The sequence below is a fragment of the Lampris incognitus genome, chromosome 12, assembly GCF_029633865.1.
Source record: "Lampris incognitus isolate fLamInc1 chromosome 12, fLamInc1.hap2, whole genome shotgun sequence".
NCBI classification, from domain to species: Eukaryota; Metazoa; Chordata; class Actinopteri; order Lampriformes; family Lampridae; genus Lampris; species Lampris incognitus.
In genome coordinates this window covers 27,801,129-27,818,252 of record NC_079222.1, presented here as the reverse complement: position 1 = coordinate 27,818,252, position 17,124 = coordinate 27,801,129, and the positions used below count along the sequence as shown (strand labels likewise).

At 42.2% G+C, this 17,124-nt stretch overlaps 1 protein-coding gene across 1 annotated transcript; it reads left to right on the top strand.

Moving 5' to 3' along the window:
• Window positions 1-719: 719 nt before the first annotated feature.
• Window positions 720-16,661, top strand: LOC130121593 (sushi domain-containing protein 2-like). Its single transcript, XM_056290436.1, has 19 exons — window positions 720-725; window positions 826-1,008; window positions 1,090-1,223; window positions 2,327-2,382; window positions 2,956-3,154; window positions 3,415-3,566; window positions 3,719-3,886; window positions 3,976-4,150; window positions 4,414-4,615; window positions 6,566-6,651; window positions 6,917-7,185; window positions 7,271-7,414; window positions 11,085-11,243; window positions 13,884-14,132; window positions 14,271-14,454; window positions 14,701-14,795; window positions 14,934-15,113; window positions 16,212-16,308; window positions 16,519-16,661. The coding sequence occupies exons 1-19, from the start codon at window positions 720-722 to the stop codon at window positions 16,562-16,564; spliced, it is 2,784 nt and encodes a 927-aa protein (XP_056146411.1). The 3' UTR covers window positions 16,565-16,661.
• Window positions 16,662-17,124: the final 463 nt, after the last annotated feature.

Genomic DNA, 17,124 nt, shown 5'->3' with positions numbered 1-17,124 from the left:
GATAACCAGCATGTATCGGTCTTGGGGGGCTGGAGACTGGAGTGGCAGTCTCTTCACTAAACCAACACCCTGTCATTTCCCGCTAGCTGGGCTCTGGCCTTTGGTGCTGGTGCTGGGCAGTGGCGGGCTATGTGACCAGGCTCGTCACACCGGTAGCAGCAGTCATTCGGCCAGGGTGGAGGTCATCTGGATATTGGAGGCCATCACAGAGACTGCTGTGGTGGAAGCCGGACTTGGTGGACCTCAGCTGCAGCTCCCCCAATGTGCGGTCAGAGGGCAGGGTCTTTTGCTGGGTAGGCTGCGTGGAGAACACTACCTTGGCCCGTTCAGCTTTGTAGAGAGCCCCACTGAGGGACTGGGGCATGACGAGGCGAACATGTTGGCGCAACCGCTCCGGCATGAGCTCCCACAGGAAAGCTTACAGGGCCAGCTCCTCTTGGGAGGCTGCGTTGAACTGTAGGTAACCATGTTGGGTGTATAGCTGTGCATCTGCGGCGAGGGTACCCAGGCTCTCTCCCTCTTGGCAGCGGCGGCTGGATAGCTGCTCCCTGCTCTGATCAGTGAAAGGTCATTGCCCGAATCCCCTCTCCAGTGCTATGGTCAGGACTTGGAGGTCCGGCTGCGCCGCTGGGGCTAGGTTGAAGAGCACCTGCAAAGCCTTTCCCTCCAACACCAGAGCAGGTGGATGGCAGCTTCCTCGTTGCTCCATCCGCTGTGCCATGCTGGTAATTGGACTTGCGAGAGGTACGGCTCTATCTGTGTCATCCCGTTGTACTTGGGCAGCTTGGCTGGTGTTCCATGCGCATCATCCCTCCCACTCGCTAGGGGGGTATCAGTAGCAGCGGGCAGCAGGCATTCCCCCAGTGCTGGTCCTCCTGGCCTCTGGGGGTGACCAGTGGTGGTGGGCAGCAGGCGTTCCCCAGTGCTGGTCCTACTGGCCTCAAGGGGGCAGTCAGTGGCAACAGGCGCTCCCTAGTGATGGTTCTCCTGGCTTCTAGGGGGCTGTCGGTAGCTGTGGGCAGCAGGCATTCCCTGGTGCTAGTCCTCCTGGCCTAGCGGTTGTGGGCAGCAGGCGTTCCCTGGTGCTAGTCCTCCTGGGGTGGCGGCCTAGTAGCTGTGGGCAGCAGGCGTTCCCTGGTGCTAGTCCTCCTGGGGGTGGTGGAGCCCCTGCGCACTGGAGCCATCAGGGTGGGCTTTCAAGACGGGCGAATGTACTGGATGCGGTAAGGGGCTCTCCCCACAGTGATTCGGGCCGTCTTCTAGTTTAGCGAAGTAACGTTATCAGTTACAGTGTAGTGTTGTGTTCATGCGACCATCGAGGAACGCAGAAGGAGTCGTCTGTTGCCGTGTTGTGCTGCCGAGGCGAGCGCACGGTTCGACCGTGAGATGGTGCTAACGGCTAACTAGCCAGTTAGCTAGGATGGCTGCCGGCCTGACGTTCGCTGCTGCACTGCGGCGGGAAGCGCGAGACGAAGAGGAGCATCCATTCTTTGTGAGTACAAGCTGGATGTGCAGGCTCCCAAGGGGAGCGAAGAGGGCTGTTTAGGGCCCCAACGTACCCGATAAAGAAACAGGCCTGCAACTGGGGGTTGACTTTCTTTTATTTTTCTTGCCGGCTTAGTTATAGGGTTGCTGAGCTGTATGCTAATGTGTTGGTCTGATTCATTTGTGTGTATATGAATGCAGATGCTTGTTAGCCATTGAGGCTTATCACTTTCATTCATTCTAATAATTATTACTCATAATACATTTGTATATATAATTCTATGTACCTGTGTGAGTGTGGATTATCCTGTGGTGTCTAGGCTATGGTAAGTGACATGTTGAGTTAGCCTTAAAGGGGCCGTCCACCATATTTTTACAACCTTAAAGGGCTAGTCCACCTTTTTACTGGATGTAACCTAGTGACACCCAGAGAAGTGTAGACCATAGTATATAACCTTAAAGGGCTAATACACCATATTTTAGAACCTTGAAGGGCTAGTCCACCGTTTTAATATAAGTTACTCGGTGACACATTGAGGTGTCTAGACCATGTTGGATTGCCTTAAAGGGGTCATATGCCATATTTAAGCGCCTTAAAGGGGTAGTCAACCTTTTTAGTTGGAGTTACTAGATGACACTGTAAGACATTTAGAGCCTTTAGAACATACTTTAAACACATAAGAAGCGAAGTTAGCATACTTCAATAGTTTATTGGATACCGAGTTGTATAGAGAACTCAGGAGCGTTGTCCTTGACAGTTTAAAGGGATAGATAGCGCTACACTAAAACAATAATTTGAACATGAACGTTAACAGTCCCAGAATCCCTTGCACTCCCCCAGCACAGAACTGCTGATAGTTAGAGCAACCGGTCACTACAACATGATATTCCTGAAAAGTAAGATAGACAAATAAAATGTGTTAAAAGGGAGTGTTTGCAAGAAGGTGGGAGGAATAGACCTATCTGCATTCTCTATCTTCTCTATATAATTATCTCTCATAAAGTATATTTTTATTATCTTTATGGCACGTTGGATGAATGTTATTGAAGATAGACACCTGAGGATATAAATATTTGAAAGTTTTATCTCATTGACTTTTGGTCCCATGACTCGATGTTTGTGAAAGTCAGTGACTAAAACGTCAAGGCTCTTAAAGTGCTGATTATGCCTCTCTAACTCAAACTTATACATTCAAGCAAGAGCATGTTGATGATTTAACTGTCACATGTCATCATGGAGAGATGCACATGCTCTGCAGTTATATTTTTCCTGTTAGCCTCATGCGCATACAAGACATTAGGTGAGTAGAATAATTTGCTTGTTTTGAGGAAATCAGTAATGTATAAAATTGGTGAAGTTTTATTTGACCGCCTATATCATTTTCAACTTTGATTATTTTCAGTGTGATTTCCAAGTCTCTTCTTATGTGTGCTGATCCTTAACACATCTTTAACTCTGATCTTTGACAGGGCAGACTTGTGCAGGGAACTGTGGATCAAAACTAGAAACATGTTCTTGCCACCCAACTTGCATCTCTCTTAAAAACTGCTGTTCAAACTATAGGGAGTATTGTGTGGAAATCTCTCCATATTCTGGATCAATTTTTGGCGGTACAGATTTTGTTGTTGTGGACGCAAGTTTCAATCAGAGTTCTCAAATTGTATGCAGGTAGTACATTTTCGTCTCACAGTTCTACATGTTGCTGGATGTTGTACAAATACTTTACAATCATGAGAGAGAAACGTGCATGTTTTTTTTTGGCAGACAGAGTTTAATCATGCCTTTGCTAGTGATGACTTAGAGAAGGGCTGTTAGTTGTTTAGGTCAACTTGTTAGACACACAGTTAACATAAAGAATAAGATGTGTCACATTAAACAACTGAACTGGTGGTGTGTGAAACCTGTCAATCACTTCCTCTCAACAATAGGTTCAATGATGACATCAGGACTGTGGGATATGTGGATGAGAGTGGCAGAGCCCATTGTATCTCTCCCTTACTGTATGAAACAGGATGGGTTCCTCTCCAGATATCTTCAGATAATGGCACAACATTTAGCAGAACTGGAGAATGGCTGTCAGGTACAACCAGTGGGCAGATGTTACATTATTTACCATTCTAACCCCAACGGCAATTTTAATACCAATAATCCTATTTTTGATGTTGAATTTATACCATGTTATGAATTTACATCATGCTATCATGTTAACTTTATTTCCCCCATTTCTTTTAGTGCATACTGGCAAGTTAGATCCTCAATTTAAGGCAACTTTATTGAATGCAACAAAATGGCAGTATTATGGCACACCTAATGTTGGAGGCTCCCTTGAAATGACGTGGAACACCTCTTTAATAAGAGCGACAAAGGTCAATATAGAGCTCTGGGGATACAGGGAGTCAGGTGAGTGCCATGTATATGAGCTGATAATGTTTATAGGTTATATTATAGGTGTCATGTATAACAAACACAGGGTGTGTTTTGGTCTGTAGGTGAATCCTACACACAACACTGGCAGGCCAAGTGGGAATATCTTTACTCCCTTGCAAGGGATCAGCTAAATAATGGCACATTCAGTTTTTTGCCCAAACCAGCAGAGAATGGGTTTTCAGAGTGGGAGCTTGGCTGTATACGTATCAGCTCCAGCACTTACCCTGATGGCATGTGGTATGTAAAAAAAAAAAAAAAACTTTTCCAAGAGAACACGAACATTAATTTAGCTATTTTCCTATACAGACAGATGTAAAATATCTAAACACAACATATTGTTTGTATTTCTTAGTAATTATGGTAACCTGATAAGCTTAGCTTTTAATATATATTACCCTATAAGGCCAATGCAATGCAGTTTGGAAGAGTTGGTGCTGTGAATATGCAGTGGAAACACAGAATATGTTAACATGTTTGTGATTGAAATGTGAATGGTCCAGGAATGTACAAGCTGTGTGGAGTGAAGACCATGCTCTCGCTTGGCACCTAGAGGAGCAGTTCAGGCAGGACTCAGCAGCTTGGGCTCTGGAGAAGTGCCAGGCATGGGACCAACTGGAGAGTCGACTGCCTAATTTCCTCAGTGAAGTCATAGACTGTCCATGCACTCTGTCCCAAGCAAGAGCAGACACAGGGAGGTTTCATGTAAGTTTTCAGATAAACAAATGAATACTTCTTCTTCTTCCTCTTCTTCTTCCGGCTTATTCCCTGTTTCTAAGGGGTCACCACAGTGGATTTTACAGTTTCCATTGATAGGCACAGCACCAATGGTGGCTGTGACCAATCTGGTATGGTCTTGTCAATTCGCATAATGATTTGGCAAAATTTTAGGTCGGGTGCCATTCTTGACACAACCACTAACCCTATAGACGGGGGCACAGGTAAAGCGCTGGATACCATCCCAGTATTCATGGATTTGCGCCCATGCCTGTCACCACAAACAAATGAGTACTTAATTACACTTGTTTGCAACAGTGGTTCAACCAAGGCTTTGTAAGTGTATCATTTCATTTTATAAACTGAAAAAAGTTTGCTTAAAATAGATATCGGTATTTATACATTTGGTCTAACTGCTGGAATAAGTACTTATGTGTAAACCTCAGTTAGGGTTAAAATATTGGTTACCTCACATAAACTAATTTATTGGATTGTGCTTAAACAGTCTTGCTTTGATATGCAATATGTATTTAAGCAGCCAGTGTGCTTGATTAGCTCCCTTCGCTATCATGTAAACCCAAACAAGTTCAGTTAAGTAGGAAGTTTAGTGGAAAGTGATTACCTTAAGTTATGGAAACTTAAAATAACAGTTGCTAATTGTACACTAATTGTTCAAAAGAAGCCTCTTTAATGTATTTTAAGTCCAAGAAGTAGATGAGATTCCATCATATAATTGTATTATAACATTCGTGTAAAATATATTTTATAGATGGATTAATTTTCTGTTGTTCCTTGGACTGACCATAATTTGATATAATCTGTATTTAGATTAGCAGGTAACAGGGTCACAGTTCCCATAGTTCTGGCATGTCAAATACATCCATGCTTGAGCTGTTGGAATAACAAGAAATATCAAATCAAATCAATCAAATCCAATGACTTTATTTTGAACATGCAAAATAAAAAGACAAAATTACCAAGCATAAATAAAACAAAAAAAAAAACAAATGATAAAAATAAAACCAGAAGAATTCAACAAAATAATTCTCAATAGAGAATCCAACAAATATTGTATGTTCAAAAAGGAGCAGGAGGAATTTCGTGCCCACTCTCTAATGCTCAACTAACAAACCTGAATAATAAACTTAGTTTTTCACACATAAGAGTATGCCATTATCAATATCTATCTCAGAATGACTCAATAAAAAAAAAATAAAAGCAATAAAAATAAAAACAATAAAACAAAAAAAATTAAATTATATAACACAGAATCATTGAATGACACCAATAACATACCAAGGTGGAGCCCCACCCCCTACCATTAGTTAATTCACCTTTGAGTATGTCATTATCAATATCTAACTTGTTAGATAATATGATACCCAGTGTTGGTAGAAACAAATGAGTCCCCACAAAGTAACTGTTTTAAGTTTAACCAGTGACTAAGCAATGCTCACTCAAAACTTTTCATTTATTTTTTGTGGAAACTGATTACCTTAAAACTTTTAAGTTAACTGAACATACCGTTTCACGGTGTGCTTCTTGATACGCATAGTTTCATTTTGTATTTAGTTGGGGTGTATATAATTTGAGAAGTTAATGTACATTCATCACAATGAATGAATAGTTGAAGTACTCATTTAAAGAGTTATTATTATGTAATTACAGATACAAGGGTCTCTGTTTAAAATTTTCTTTACATTTTGTGGTTGGTAGTGTTAATATTCACACTAACTTAGCAGAAATTTTATCAAAGTGATATGTTATTGTACACTTTTGATAATATAACAGTCGAGTGTGTATGTGTTATTGTGTTTACTGTTCACGGTCCTCAGCTATTGAGCTACTTAATTTTCCTTGTAGGACCGGTTTATTTGCACTTATTATGGATCTACTCAGCAGTGCCCGCAAATATTGATGTTATGCCTCTCTTCTCAGACTGATTATGGCTGTGACATAGAAAAAGGGAGTGTGTGTACCTACCACCCAGGAAGTGTCCACTGTGTGAGGGCTATACATGCAAGGTGAGGACCTCACCAGGGCAATTTTCATAAATTGCTAAACACAGTGCAATGATATATAGCACTAATATACTATTGCCAGGCCTCACTGAATTAACTATTTACACTGTGATGGCAGATGCTCCAAATAAATTTTGCGTATAATGAATGTTTTTGACAAGAGGATGAAATGTTTTCCCAAAAAAGTGGTGATGAGGCCAATACTTTATGTTTAGCTATTGCACTTTAATTACTCTTGATGCCAATGTTGACCAGTTCTTACTGACAGCCCTAGGTATGGGGCAGGGCAACAGTGCTGTTATGACCGGACAGGCGCCCAGGTCTTGACAGCAGATTCAATTGGTGGGAGCACTCCAGACAGAGCACATGACTGGGGCTCGCCTCCATATAAGAAGCCCCCCAGAGTTCCTGGAGAATCTCATTGGGTCTATGATGTTCTCAGCTTCTACTACTGCTGCCTATGGTCTGATAACTGTCACTTCTACTTCAAACATCGGCCCTCCACCGGCTGCAGGAAATACCTGTCACCTAAACCAGGTGAGATAATCATTCTTAACTATGTACATACTTGCTGCAAAAGAAATTAATACAGTTTTTCAACAATATTGATGTCTTTTTCCAGCTGTGGTTTTTGGAGACCCCCATTTCATAACTTTCGATGGTGTCAGTTACTCGTTCAATGGCAAGGGAGAATACAGTCTGGTGACTTCGATGAGCAAGGAGCTGACAGTCCAGGGTAGAACGGAGCCATTGACATTATTAAACGGTATGCTGTTGAATAATTGTTGAAAAATTGTTGAACATTGTTGACTTTCAACAACAAACAATTTCAATTGAAAACAAACAAATTTACTCTGCAATACCTATATATATATATATATATATATATATATATATATATATATATATATATATATATATATTTTTTTTTTACTCCTTTGTAAACTTATTTTACATTTTAGGGGGCCAAGCACTGAAGGTGTATAGTCACCCTCTTGTGTTTATCCCTGTTCTTCTTCTTCTTATTATTCCAAGTTTTTCTATCTTAAACGTGTCTGTATCTCAGAAACTGTAAGACTTAGAGACACTAAACTTAGTTAGTAGGTTCCAACACTTCTGGATTGTCAGTCACAAAAAAGGCTGATCGACCAGTAGGTGGTGCTGTTACTAGCCGCTTTACATTTTGACCTTCATCTAAAGAACTGTTTGGTCTAGAATCCAATTTCTTGCTTATCCTGAATAATTGGTCCATCCTGGAACTGAATAATAGTCCCAGTTTTATTTCCACCATGCTGAATTTTCTGAAATTGAATTTTCTGAAAACCTGCCTTATCGAAATCCTCCACTGACCGTTGATTGGATCTTCACAAAATTTGGCATATATCATCCTCAGAAACCTGTGACAAAAGTTTATCAAAATAAAGCTGATAGGCCAAGCCTTTTGCCCGCAACAGGCCAATCAATTTTGTGGTGTGGCCTGTATTAACATAATGAGCAATATTACATAAAGTTGAATCAGTTCATCTGGACATGTTTATTGAGAGAGAAACGTTTCATCACTTGTCCATGGCTCAGTGATGTCATCAGAGAGCAAAGGGTCGGGCTCAGAGCAGCAGAGAGAAAATTGCGAAACCGGAGTCCACTGACCTCAGTGACTATCAGTGTCTCCTAGCATCATTCTCCTCCAGCTTAAAAACAGCTAAGATCACTTGCTATCAGAGCAAGATCTGTGGCGCCACTAATGCTCGAAAAATGTTTTCTGCTTTTAACTCACTCCTCAGTCTGCCTCTTCCTCCGACCTCCACTCTGCTCACTCCAGACATGTTCGCCTCATACTTTACTGATAAGGTTTCTGCCATCAGTAACTAGTTCCCTGATCCCGACCAACTCTGTCTGCCGCTGACAGCTAACAGTGTCTCACTCACCTCATGCTTCCCACTGACCAAGGAGGAAGCCTCCAAGCTTCAGCTGGACTCTCGTCCAACTACCTGTCTGTTGGACCCGATACCATCTAACCTCCTACAGACCATTTCCCCCACACTTAACCCCGCAGTCACACACATCATCAACTCCTCGCTTACAATGGGTGTGTTCCCAACTGCATTTAAGCAAGCTTGGGTCATCCCAATGTCAATAAACATTGTATCCAGATGAACTTATTCAATCTTCTTTGATTTTCTTACCTGGGTTATTGAACATGCATCAAGACATCCGCTGCCATGGTTTCTCATACCATTGCTATGCTGACGATACCCAACTCTTCCTGTCATTCCCGGCAGATGAACTCATAATCTTGGCACAGATATCATCATGCCTTGTTGATATTTCTGCATGGATGAAAGAATGCCACCTTCAGCTTAACCTAACTAAGACTGAGCTCCTTTTCATTCCAGCCAGTCCATCCTTACAACAACTGCTCAATATCCAGCTCAGATCAACCCATGCCCGGGAAGTCTGCCAGAAACCTGGGTGTCATGATTGATGACAAGCTAGCCTTTAAGGTTCATGTGACCTTGATTGCCCGGTTGTTGTGATTTGCCCTGTACAACATCAGGGAAATTAGACCATACCTGTCTGAGCATGCAGCACAACTCCTGATACAGGCTGTTGCCCATAGAGTTCTGAATTTGATGTTCATTACTGCTTACCAACAGGTTAAGAACAGATGCAAGCAACATAGAGATGTTAAAGGTCACTGAGTTAATCATACAACCAATAGGCCGTAATGGCACATCCTGTTTAAGTATCTTAGGTAAGCCATGCAGAATAGGTTTAGTTTCCCCTGGGTATAATCTATGATATAAAATTCTGTCAATAGCATTGTCCTGTTCTAACAGCTTCAGACAATCTATCACCTTTTTCTTGTAACCACGCCTGGGTCTCGTTTCAGGGGCTCATAAGTATTCATGTTGGTAAGTAATGTCATAACTTTCTCATGATAGCCTTTGCTTTGCTGAGGCAGGCTGAAACTTTAGTCAGCAGTTGCTCCTCTTCCGGGTCTGCAAAGTTGTTTTTATGGATCGCTGATTCCATGGCTGGGATCAGTTCCGCTAGTGGGATTTGCCTTGGTGTGACAGCAAAATTCAGCCCCTTAGAAAGGATGTATTTCTCCACCTGGATGAGTTATTTGTTAGACAGATTTTTAACATACTTGTGCACATCACCGGTGTGTCTCTGGCATCAGTCTCTCTTGTCTGCCGTTGAGGGCGCTGTCCATTGCCTGCCGATGTCTCTGGCGTGCAGCAAGTAGATTGAACTTCTTTTGCTGCCTGGTTTTTGACTTTCTGTGTTGTGCTAGACAAGCCTTCTCCATGAACTCAATCACACAGTGGAAAGTGGCCTCGTATAGACATGACGTGAGTCTCTGTTGGATCTGCTCCTCTTTGGCTTTCAAAGCGTCGATGGTCAAATTAGTTTGTCTCACCTGTTTATTTAACAGCTGACTCTGTAACTTCTGGGGGATCTTGTTAGCTCGGTGGCCCTTGACCGAAGATTTAACTTGCAGGCTCTTAGGTATATTCCTGCTCTGTCTGCACCTGAGGGTGAATCTCAGGTGGTTCCTGTAGTCTGCCATTTGATGCACCATTTGCTCGGACTCACGTCTAAGTTTAAGGCAATCCTCGCCGAAATTAGTCTTTATGCATGCTCAATAGTCCAAGTAAGAAAATCACAGAAAGTTGAATCAGTTCATCTGGACACAATGTTTATTGACAGAGAAACGTTTCATCACTCATCTAAGTGGCCTCTTCAGTCTCAACTGACTGCAGGTGTCCATGCCCTTATAAACAATACAGTGGCATAACGACCGAAAACGAAATCGGTTTCATATGCAAAGTTCTGTGAGCATTAACTAGAGTTTCAATGAGAATGTGTACTATTCACCGGGGATTTGGGAACGGTTGCAATCACTGCATTATAAGATGGCGACAGATGTACTCTTAGGTCCCCCCGAGGGAGGCTCTAGGTTCATCAGAGGAGCCATTCAAATACCCTTGGGCCCCTATGGTAAAAAAAAAAAAGCTTAGTTTTGGCCCCAAGTGACCTTATGGTAAACCTTAAGCATGGAAGTGTCCCAGTAGGATGCTCATTTGAATGAAAAAACAAAAAGTGATGATCTCCTGTGCTACTAGGATGCTCCAATGTTAGAAAGAAAAAAAAAACACATCCCATTAGGACATGGACTTATCATGATTAAATAAGGATTTAAAAAAACGGCACCTCAGCACGCAGAGCAGAAAAGACACCCCCGCCCCCGCATGCATGCCAATGTGTCTGTAAGGAATACTCAGAATACACCAATTTGAATCCTGAAATGGATTTTGCAAAATAGCTAAGAAAATAATGAACTAACTATATAAATAACTAATCCAATACATGTAAAAGGTGAACATGTTATCATTTTTCATCAGTATTGTTTAATTGATTCTGTCTAACAGGAACCAAAGTGAAAGCAGCCAAGCTGTCAGCTGTTGCCATGAGAGAGGGGTCATCTGATATCATTGAGGTGCGACTCGGCAGCAGTCAGGACTACCTTGAAGTGTTGCGGAATCACAAAACCCTCTTTTTTACCGAGCAAAGCTGGATGGACTTAAAAGGTGAAATCCTCAGTAACCTCATGTTTCATAATTCCTTTCCATAACAATTTACACTTTGACATCATATTAACATTTTATTCCTGAGTAACTATGGATAAGTGCAACAGCAGTATAAGATTAATTTTGAATGTTAAAAAAAAAGGATACAAGCAACAAATATTGTTAGGCACCACAAATCCCATTCCTGAACTTGGACCACAACCCACCTTCAAAACATTGCTTCTATCACTGCAGAAATGGGTAGGAATAGTTGACATTGTAGTAAATCTAACCGATTTTCACAGTTTTGGACAAAAATGATTTTGACCTTTTTCTTGACCAAGATCTTAGGCCCATTTACCTCTAGGTTGGAAAATTTGGACAACTGCTCACCTCTCATGAATTGTTCTCATCATTTGCTGCAGCTGTTTTTTTCATAAAATGACTGAAAGACAAACAAACCCACAAACAAAACACCAGAAACACAACCCTTAGTTTGGGGTAATTTATGCAAAAATTGGGGCCTTCCTGTCTACTAAATTATTCTTGTGACCATAATTCCATCATTTAAATGGAATGTGCCAAGAATAGTAACTGAACAACTAACTGGAAAGGGGAATGGAAATTTAATTGACCTTAAGTAAATTTGGTTAATCTGTTTGTTCTAATACTATCTAACAAGAACAGCATCACTGAATGAACTCGATCTCACAGCAAGGCACCAATAAGTCACACAAAAGCCTTCCATTCTGTATATTACAACAACAAGCTGTGTAGCCCTGCCCCCTACACAGAGCTACCATTAGTTAGTTTACCGCCCCCCCCCGTTCTTTCACACTTTTTTCTGGCTGTGTTAAAGTCTAACTAGCCATTCAAGTTAATTAGTTATACATAATCAATTTACTTGAGTAACAAGTTCTGAAAATCAGCTTGACAGTATGGACAGATGCTAAGCAGTAAACTAAATCAAGTTCGCTGAATTTGTTACCCAACAGAAGGAAAATAGTAGGTTTACGTTAGCTAAGTTCATGTTTATATGTTAAGCTCATGTTTACATGTATTGCTCAGCTTAGTGTGGCGAATAGCAGATTTTCTCTGAGATATTTCCCCACACCCTCAGGCTGTCTCCACACACAAGACGTCACATGACACCACTGTAGAGTGAGGAAAGGTCAACTTCAGCAGATGTTATAAGGAGTAAATATGTATTGCCTAGTTGTGGCAGCAAGTTGGACCTTGTATTAGAGTTGAATGTAGTGGAAATGTGTGTAGTGGAAATGTTTCTTTGCCAGCCTCGTGCCACTTTTCAATAGTGCTGTGAAAGAATCAAATTTTAATATAATGACACATCTGCATTTTTGTTTGTAAACAAAGAGTGTAGAGCACAGCTTTAGACTTGGTCCATTCCCTCTATTGATAAAGTTAGTTTGGTAGCGAGACACATGATTTCAACTAGGTATCATTCTTTGGATTGGTGATTCATCATAAATCGAGCGATACAATGTTGAACATGAATGTGACCATTGAACTTTTTTAGCCGTCCCGGTCGCTGCTCCACCCAATCTGCCGATCCGGGTAGGGCTGCAGACTACCACATGCCTCCTCCGATACATGTGGAGTCGCCAGCCGCTTCTTTTCACCTGACAGTGAGGAGTTTCACCAGGGGTAAATAGCGCATGGGAGGATCACGCTATTCCCCCCAGCTCCCCTTCCCCCCTGGGCAGGCGCCCCGACCGACGTACGCACATCCGGCTTCCCAAACCGCAGACACTGCCAACGGTGTCTATAGGGATACCCGACCAAACCAGAGGCAACGCGGGGATTCGAACTGGCGATCCCCATGCTGACAGGCAACGGAATAGACCGCCACGCCACCCGGTCACCCCTGTGACCAATGAACTTTGATGATAAAGAGATTGGCAAATGAAATGTAGTCATGCTTATTGTTGACTAATTCGAACGCTGAAAAAAGTCTCTTTCACATGAATTGTTAACATTGTGGTCTCAGGCTGTGATACTGCAGTTCAGAAGAAGACAAAACAATGTGTTTTTTAAAACCAATCTTTTAAAAAGCGAAATCTCGGTGGCAAGACTGAAACATCATATTCCGTTGCCTACCAACACGGGGATCGCCAGTTCAGGTCCTAGTGTTATACATTTGGCTTGGTCAGGCGTCCTTACATACACAATTGGCCGTGTCTGCGGGTGGGAAGCCGGATGTGGGTATATTTCTTGGTTGCTGCACTAGCGCCTCCTCCGGTCGGTCGGGGCATCCGTTCGGGGGGAAGAGCAACGGGGGAATAGCGTGATCCTTCCACGCGCTACGTCCCCCTGGTGGAACTCCTCACTGTCAGGTGAAAAGAAGCTGCTGGTGACTCCACATGTATCGGGGGAGGCAATGTGGTAGTCTGCAGCCCTCCCTGGATCGGTATAGGGGGTGGAGCAGCGACCGGGATGGCTCGAAAGAGTGGGGTAATTGGCCAAGTACAATCAGGGAGAAAAACAGGCAAAAATCCAAATAAATAAATAAACTGTGAAAAAGATAGCCTTTTAGACTTTGCACACTACTAGCTCAAAATGTTAAAAAAAATCACTTGTGGCAGCAAATAACTGTGTGTGGATTCACATTGAATTGATTTTTTTTCCTAATCTCTTTTTCAGGTGTGTTTGTGTTTTCTCCCAGCCATAAAAATGTGACTGTGATGTTCCCCACTGGTGCTGGTGTGGAGGTGCGACTCAGGGAGGGAACAATGATGACAACTGTGCTCCTGCCAGAGCAGTTCAATGGGTCCACTCTTGGGTTATTAGGAATAATGAATGGTCGTATCGAAGACGATCTTGTCGCCAGTGATGGTCAGCCTGTATCCAACCAAAGTAATCCACAGGAGCTGTTCAGATTTGGTGGAAGCTGTAAGAAATTATTACATTTATGTATTTAAAAACGTGTGCTGTTTGCTCAGAACCCACTATTTCATACATGTAAGTAATCAGTCTATACCAGCTGATCACTAATAATGTTCTCCTCCTGTTTCATTCTCTATATCCCAGGGGCTATATCCAATGAGTCTTCGTTGTTCACATATGACTCAGAATATCTTTTGGACACATATTTGCATGCTCCAAAACATGATCCCGATTTTGTTCCAGTATTTTCTGTCCCTGATAATCCAGATGACCCCCTGGCCAACCAGGCCTCTGTGATATGCTCTGGAGAGGGCTCTCTTTTTTGTAGGTAGGAAAATAATTTGATAACTGCAGGTATTTTATGATCTACCACTACTTGTGCTTCTGTCATTGTACTTGTGCAACTACTAAACCATCAAGTTTGGCAATACTGGGGCAGTTTATTTTATGTACCGCATGTTACAAAAATAGACAGTACACTATTTCAAGTTATTCAAAGTTTCTTGAATTTTTATTAATGAGTGGGAGCATTCTTACTCCAACAGCTCAGTTTCTCATTTCCTGTCTATTATAGGTATGATATCCTTGTGGGTCGTAGCTCAAAGCTGGGAAATGCAACTAGAGTGTCTTTTCAGAGTCATGTTTCTCTTGTGGAGGATCTAAAGCCAGGTGGGTGCTTGCTATCCTCATATTATTTGTTGAAAAAAAACTGTGGAGAATTGCCAATAATCCTTATGCCGTTTACATTTACCATGCATGGCACCCATAGTTCTTGTTACCGACGTTAAATGCTCTTCTGCTATTCAGTAGTGTCCTGTGGCTGGCTTTCACCGCCGCAGAATGGAAAGAAGGAAGGAACCACGTATCTACAAGGGGCGATGGTGAGGCTGTCTTGTAATGATGGGTACATCCTTCAAGGATCAGAGGAGCGTATGTGCCAGAAGAATGGCCAGTGGTCAGGAATAACCACCAGCTGTGAGGCTGCCGGTATGACTTTTTTTTTTAATAATTGAGGTCTTTTAATTCCTAGCTGAAAGTGAGTGGTGACAACTACGTGAGTGTGTGTAGATCTGTGCAATGAAGCACATTTATATATATATATATATATATATATATATATATATATATGTGTGTGTGTGTGTGTGTGTGTGTATTTATAAAGGGCTTTTCTACTTAACAGAGTATTCAAAGCATTTCACAGTTAAGGCCTCACATTCACCCATTCACACAACACAATCAAAAACATACCAATGGCAGAGGCTGCCATGCAAGGTGCCAAACTCCTCATCGGGAGCAGTCAGGGCTTTAGTGATCTTGCTCAAGGGCACTTGGAGCTGAGAAGCTTTCAATTGATGAACAACCGCTCTACGTTATCATATGGACGGTAAAATGCACAGAAAGTCCAATCATTGTCCTGCAGATGATGACTAACTGTTTTGATAAAATTATCAGTATTATGGGCGTCCGGGTGGCTTGGCAGTCTATTCCGTTGCCTACCAACCCGGGGATTGCCGGGTCGAATCCCTGTGTTACCTCTGGCTTGGTCAGACGTCCCTACAGACACAATTGGCCGTGTCTGCGGGTGGGAAGCCGGATGTGGGTATGTGTCGTGGTTGCTGCACTAGCACCTCCTCTGGTTGGTCAGGGAACTGGGGGGAATAGCGTGATCCTCCCACATGCTACATCCCCCTGGCCAAACGCCTCACTGTCAGGTGAAAAGAAGCGGCTGGGGACTCGACATGTATCGGAGGAGGCATGTGGTAGTCTGCAGCCCTCCCTGGATCAGCAGAGGGGGTGGAGCAGCGACCGGGACAGCTAGGAAGAATAGGGTAATTGGCCAAGTACAATTGGGGAGAAAAGGGGGGGAAAATTAAAAAAACAAAACAAAACAAAACAACAACAACAACCAAATTACAGACAACAATCTAGAACAAACAGTTGAAAATTAAAATGCAATATTTTATTTATTGTGTGTGACTGGTGAGTGAGAAGTTAAATCATAATCAACCATTTCTCAAGAAAGTAATTGTATTGCCTTCAGCAGGAAGCCTCCAATTACCGTCTGTTGTCTTTATCATTTTTCAGGTAATGTCACAGGAATTGTGGTCGGTTCAGTGATTGGAGGTCTGACATTGATCATAATGATAACAGCAATCATACTCCATTCCAGAAAACAGAAAAGGTATGGTATACCACATCCATCCTCAGCGGATATCAATTATTCTGTTGATTAAAAGTTAAAAATGGCCTTACTTCATGTATTGGATTTTGAATGATAATTAGATGTATTTTGTTGTTTATAGTGAAAAGTTTAAACTATAGTGAAATACTGTTTTCTGTACATTTCACGGTCTATTTCCCCCTTTCTTCATGTCTTTTGTATCTCATTTAGAAAAGCTACACAGCCTGATGGAAATGAAGCAGGTGAAGCCCTCTGAACTGGTGTTGTGCTCCGTGCTCATCCAGCAGAGAATGTTGGGTCATAAACTGACCTGTCCAACAAATGATCCCCCTCTATCTAGCTTCACTGTTGTATAGCAGGCATTAAGTGACATTTTGTAATCTTTCTATTAACTCAATGAATGAGACATGATCAGTGCATCACTTCATCTGGACACAACGTTTAGTGGGAGAAACGTTTCATCACTCATCTAAGTGACCTCGTCAATCTCAGCTGACTGCAGGTATCCCCACCCGTTTAAAACAATACAGTTGCATAATGACTGAAACCAATGACTGGATTCATATGCAAATAGGCTTGACCACCAACCAGAGTTGTAAAAACCAGGTCCAGAAAGTAAATGTCCAAACTGTGTATTTGCTCCAACCATGTTACTAAACCAGCTGATTTCATTAGCTAGTTTTCCCTACCTAGAGGAGTGGTGTTGACTAGAATCTGCTGGTGTAATGCATGAGTGGAGCAAATACATGGTTTGGACTTTTACTTTCTGGACCTGGTTTTTACACCTCTGCCACAACTAGAGTTTCAACAACCCTG

What these genes read in the sequence shown, in the direction of transcription:
- LOC130121593 (XM_056290436.1), top strand. An exon ending in AAGCTGGATGGACTTAAAAG is followed by an intron (nt 11,244 to 13,883) that starts GTGAAATCCTCA and finishes TCTCTTTTTCAG; the next exon opens with GTGTGTTTGTGTTTTCTCCC. An exon ending in TGTGGAGGATCTAAAGCCAG is followed by an intron (nt 14,796 to 14,933) that starts GTGGGTGCTTGC and finishes TCTGCTATTCAG; the next exon opens with TAGTGTCCTGTGGCTGGCTT.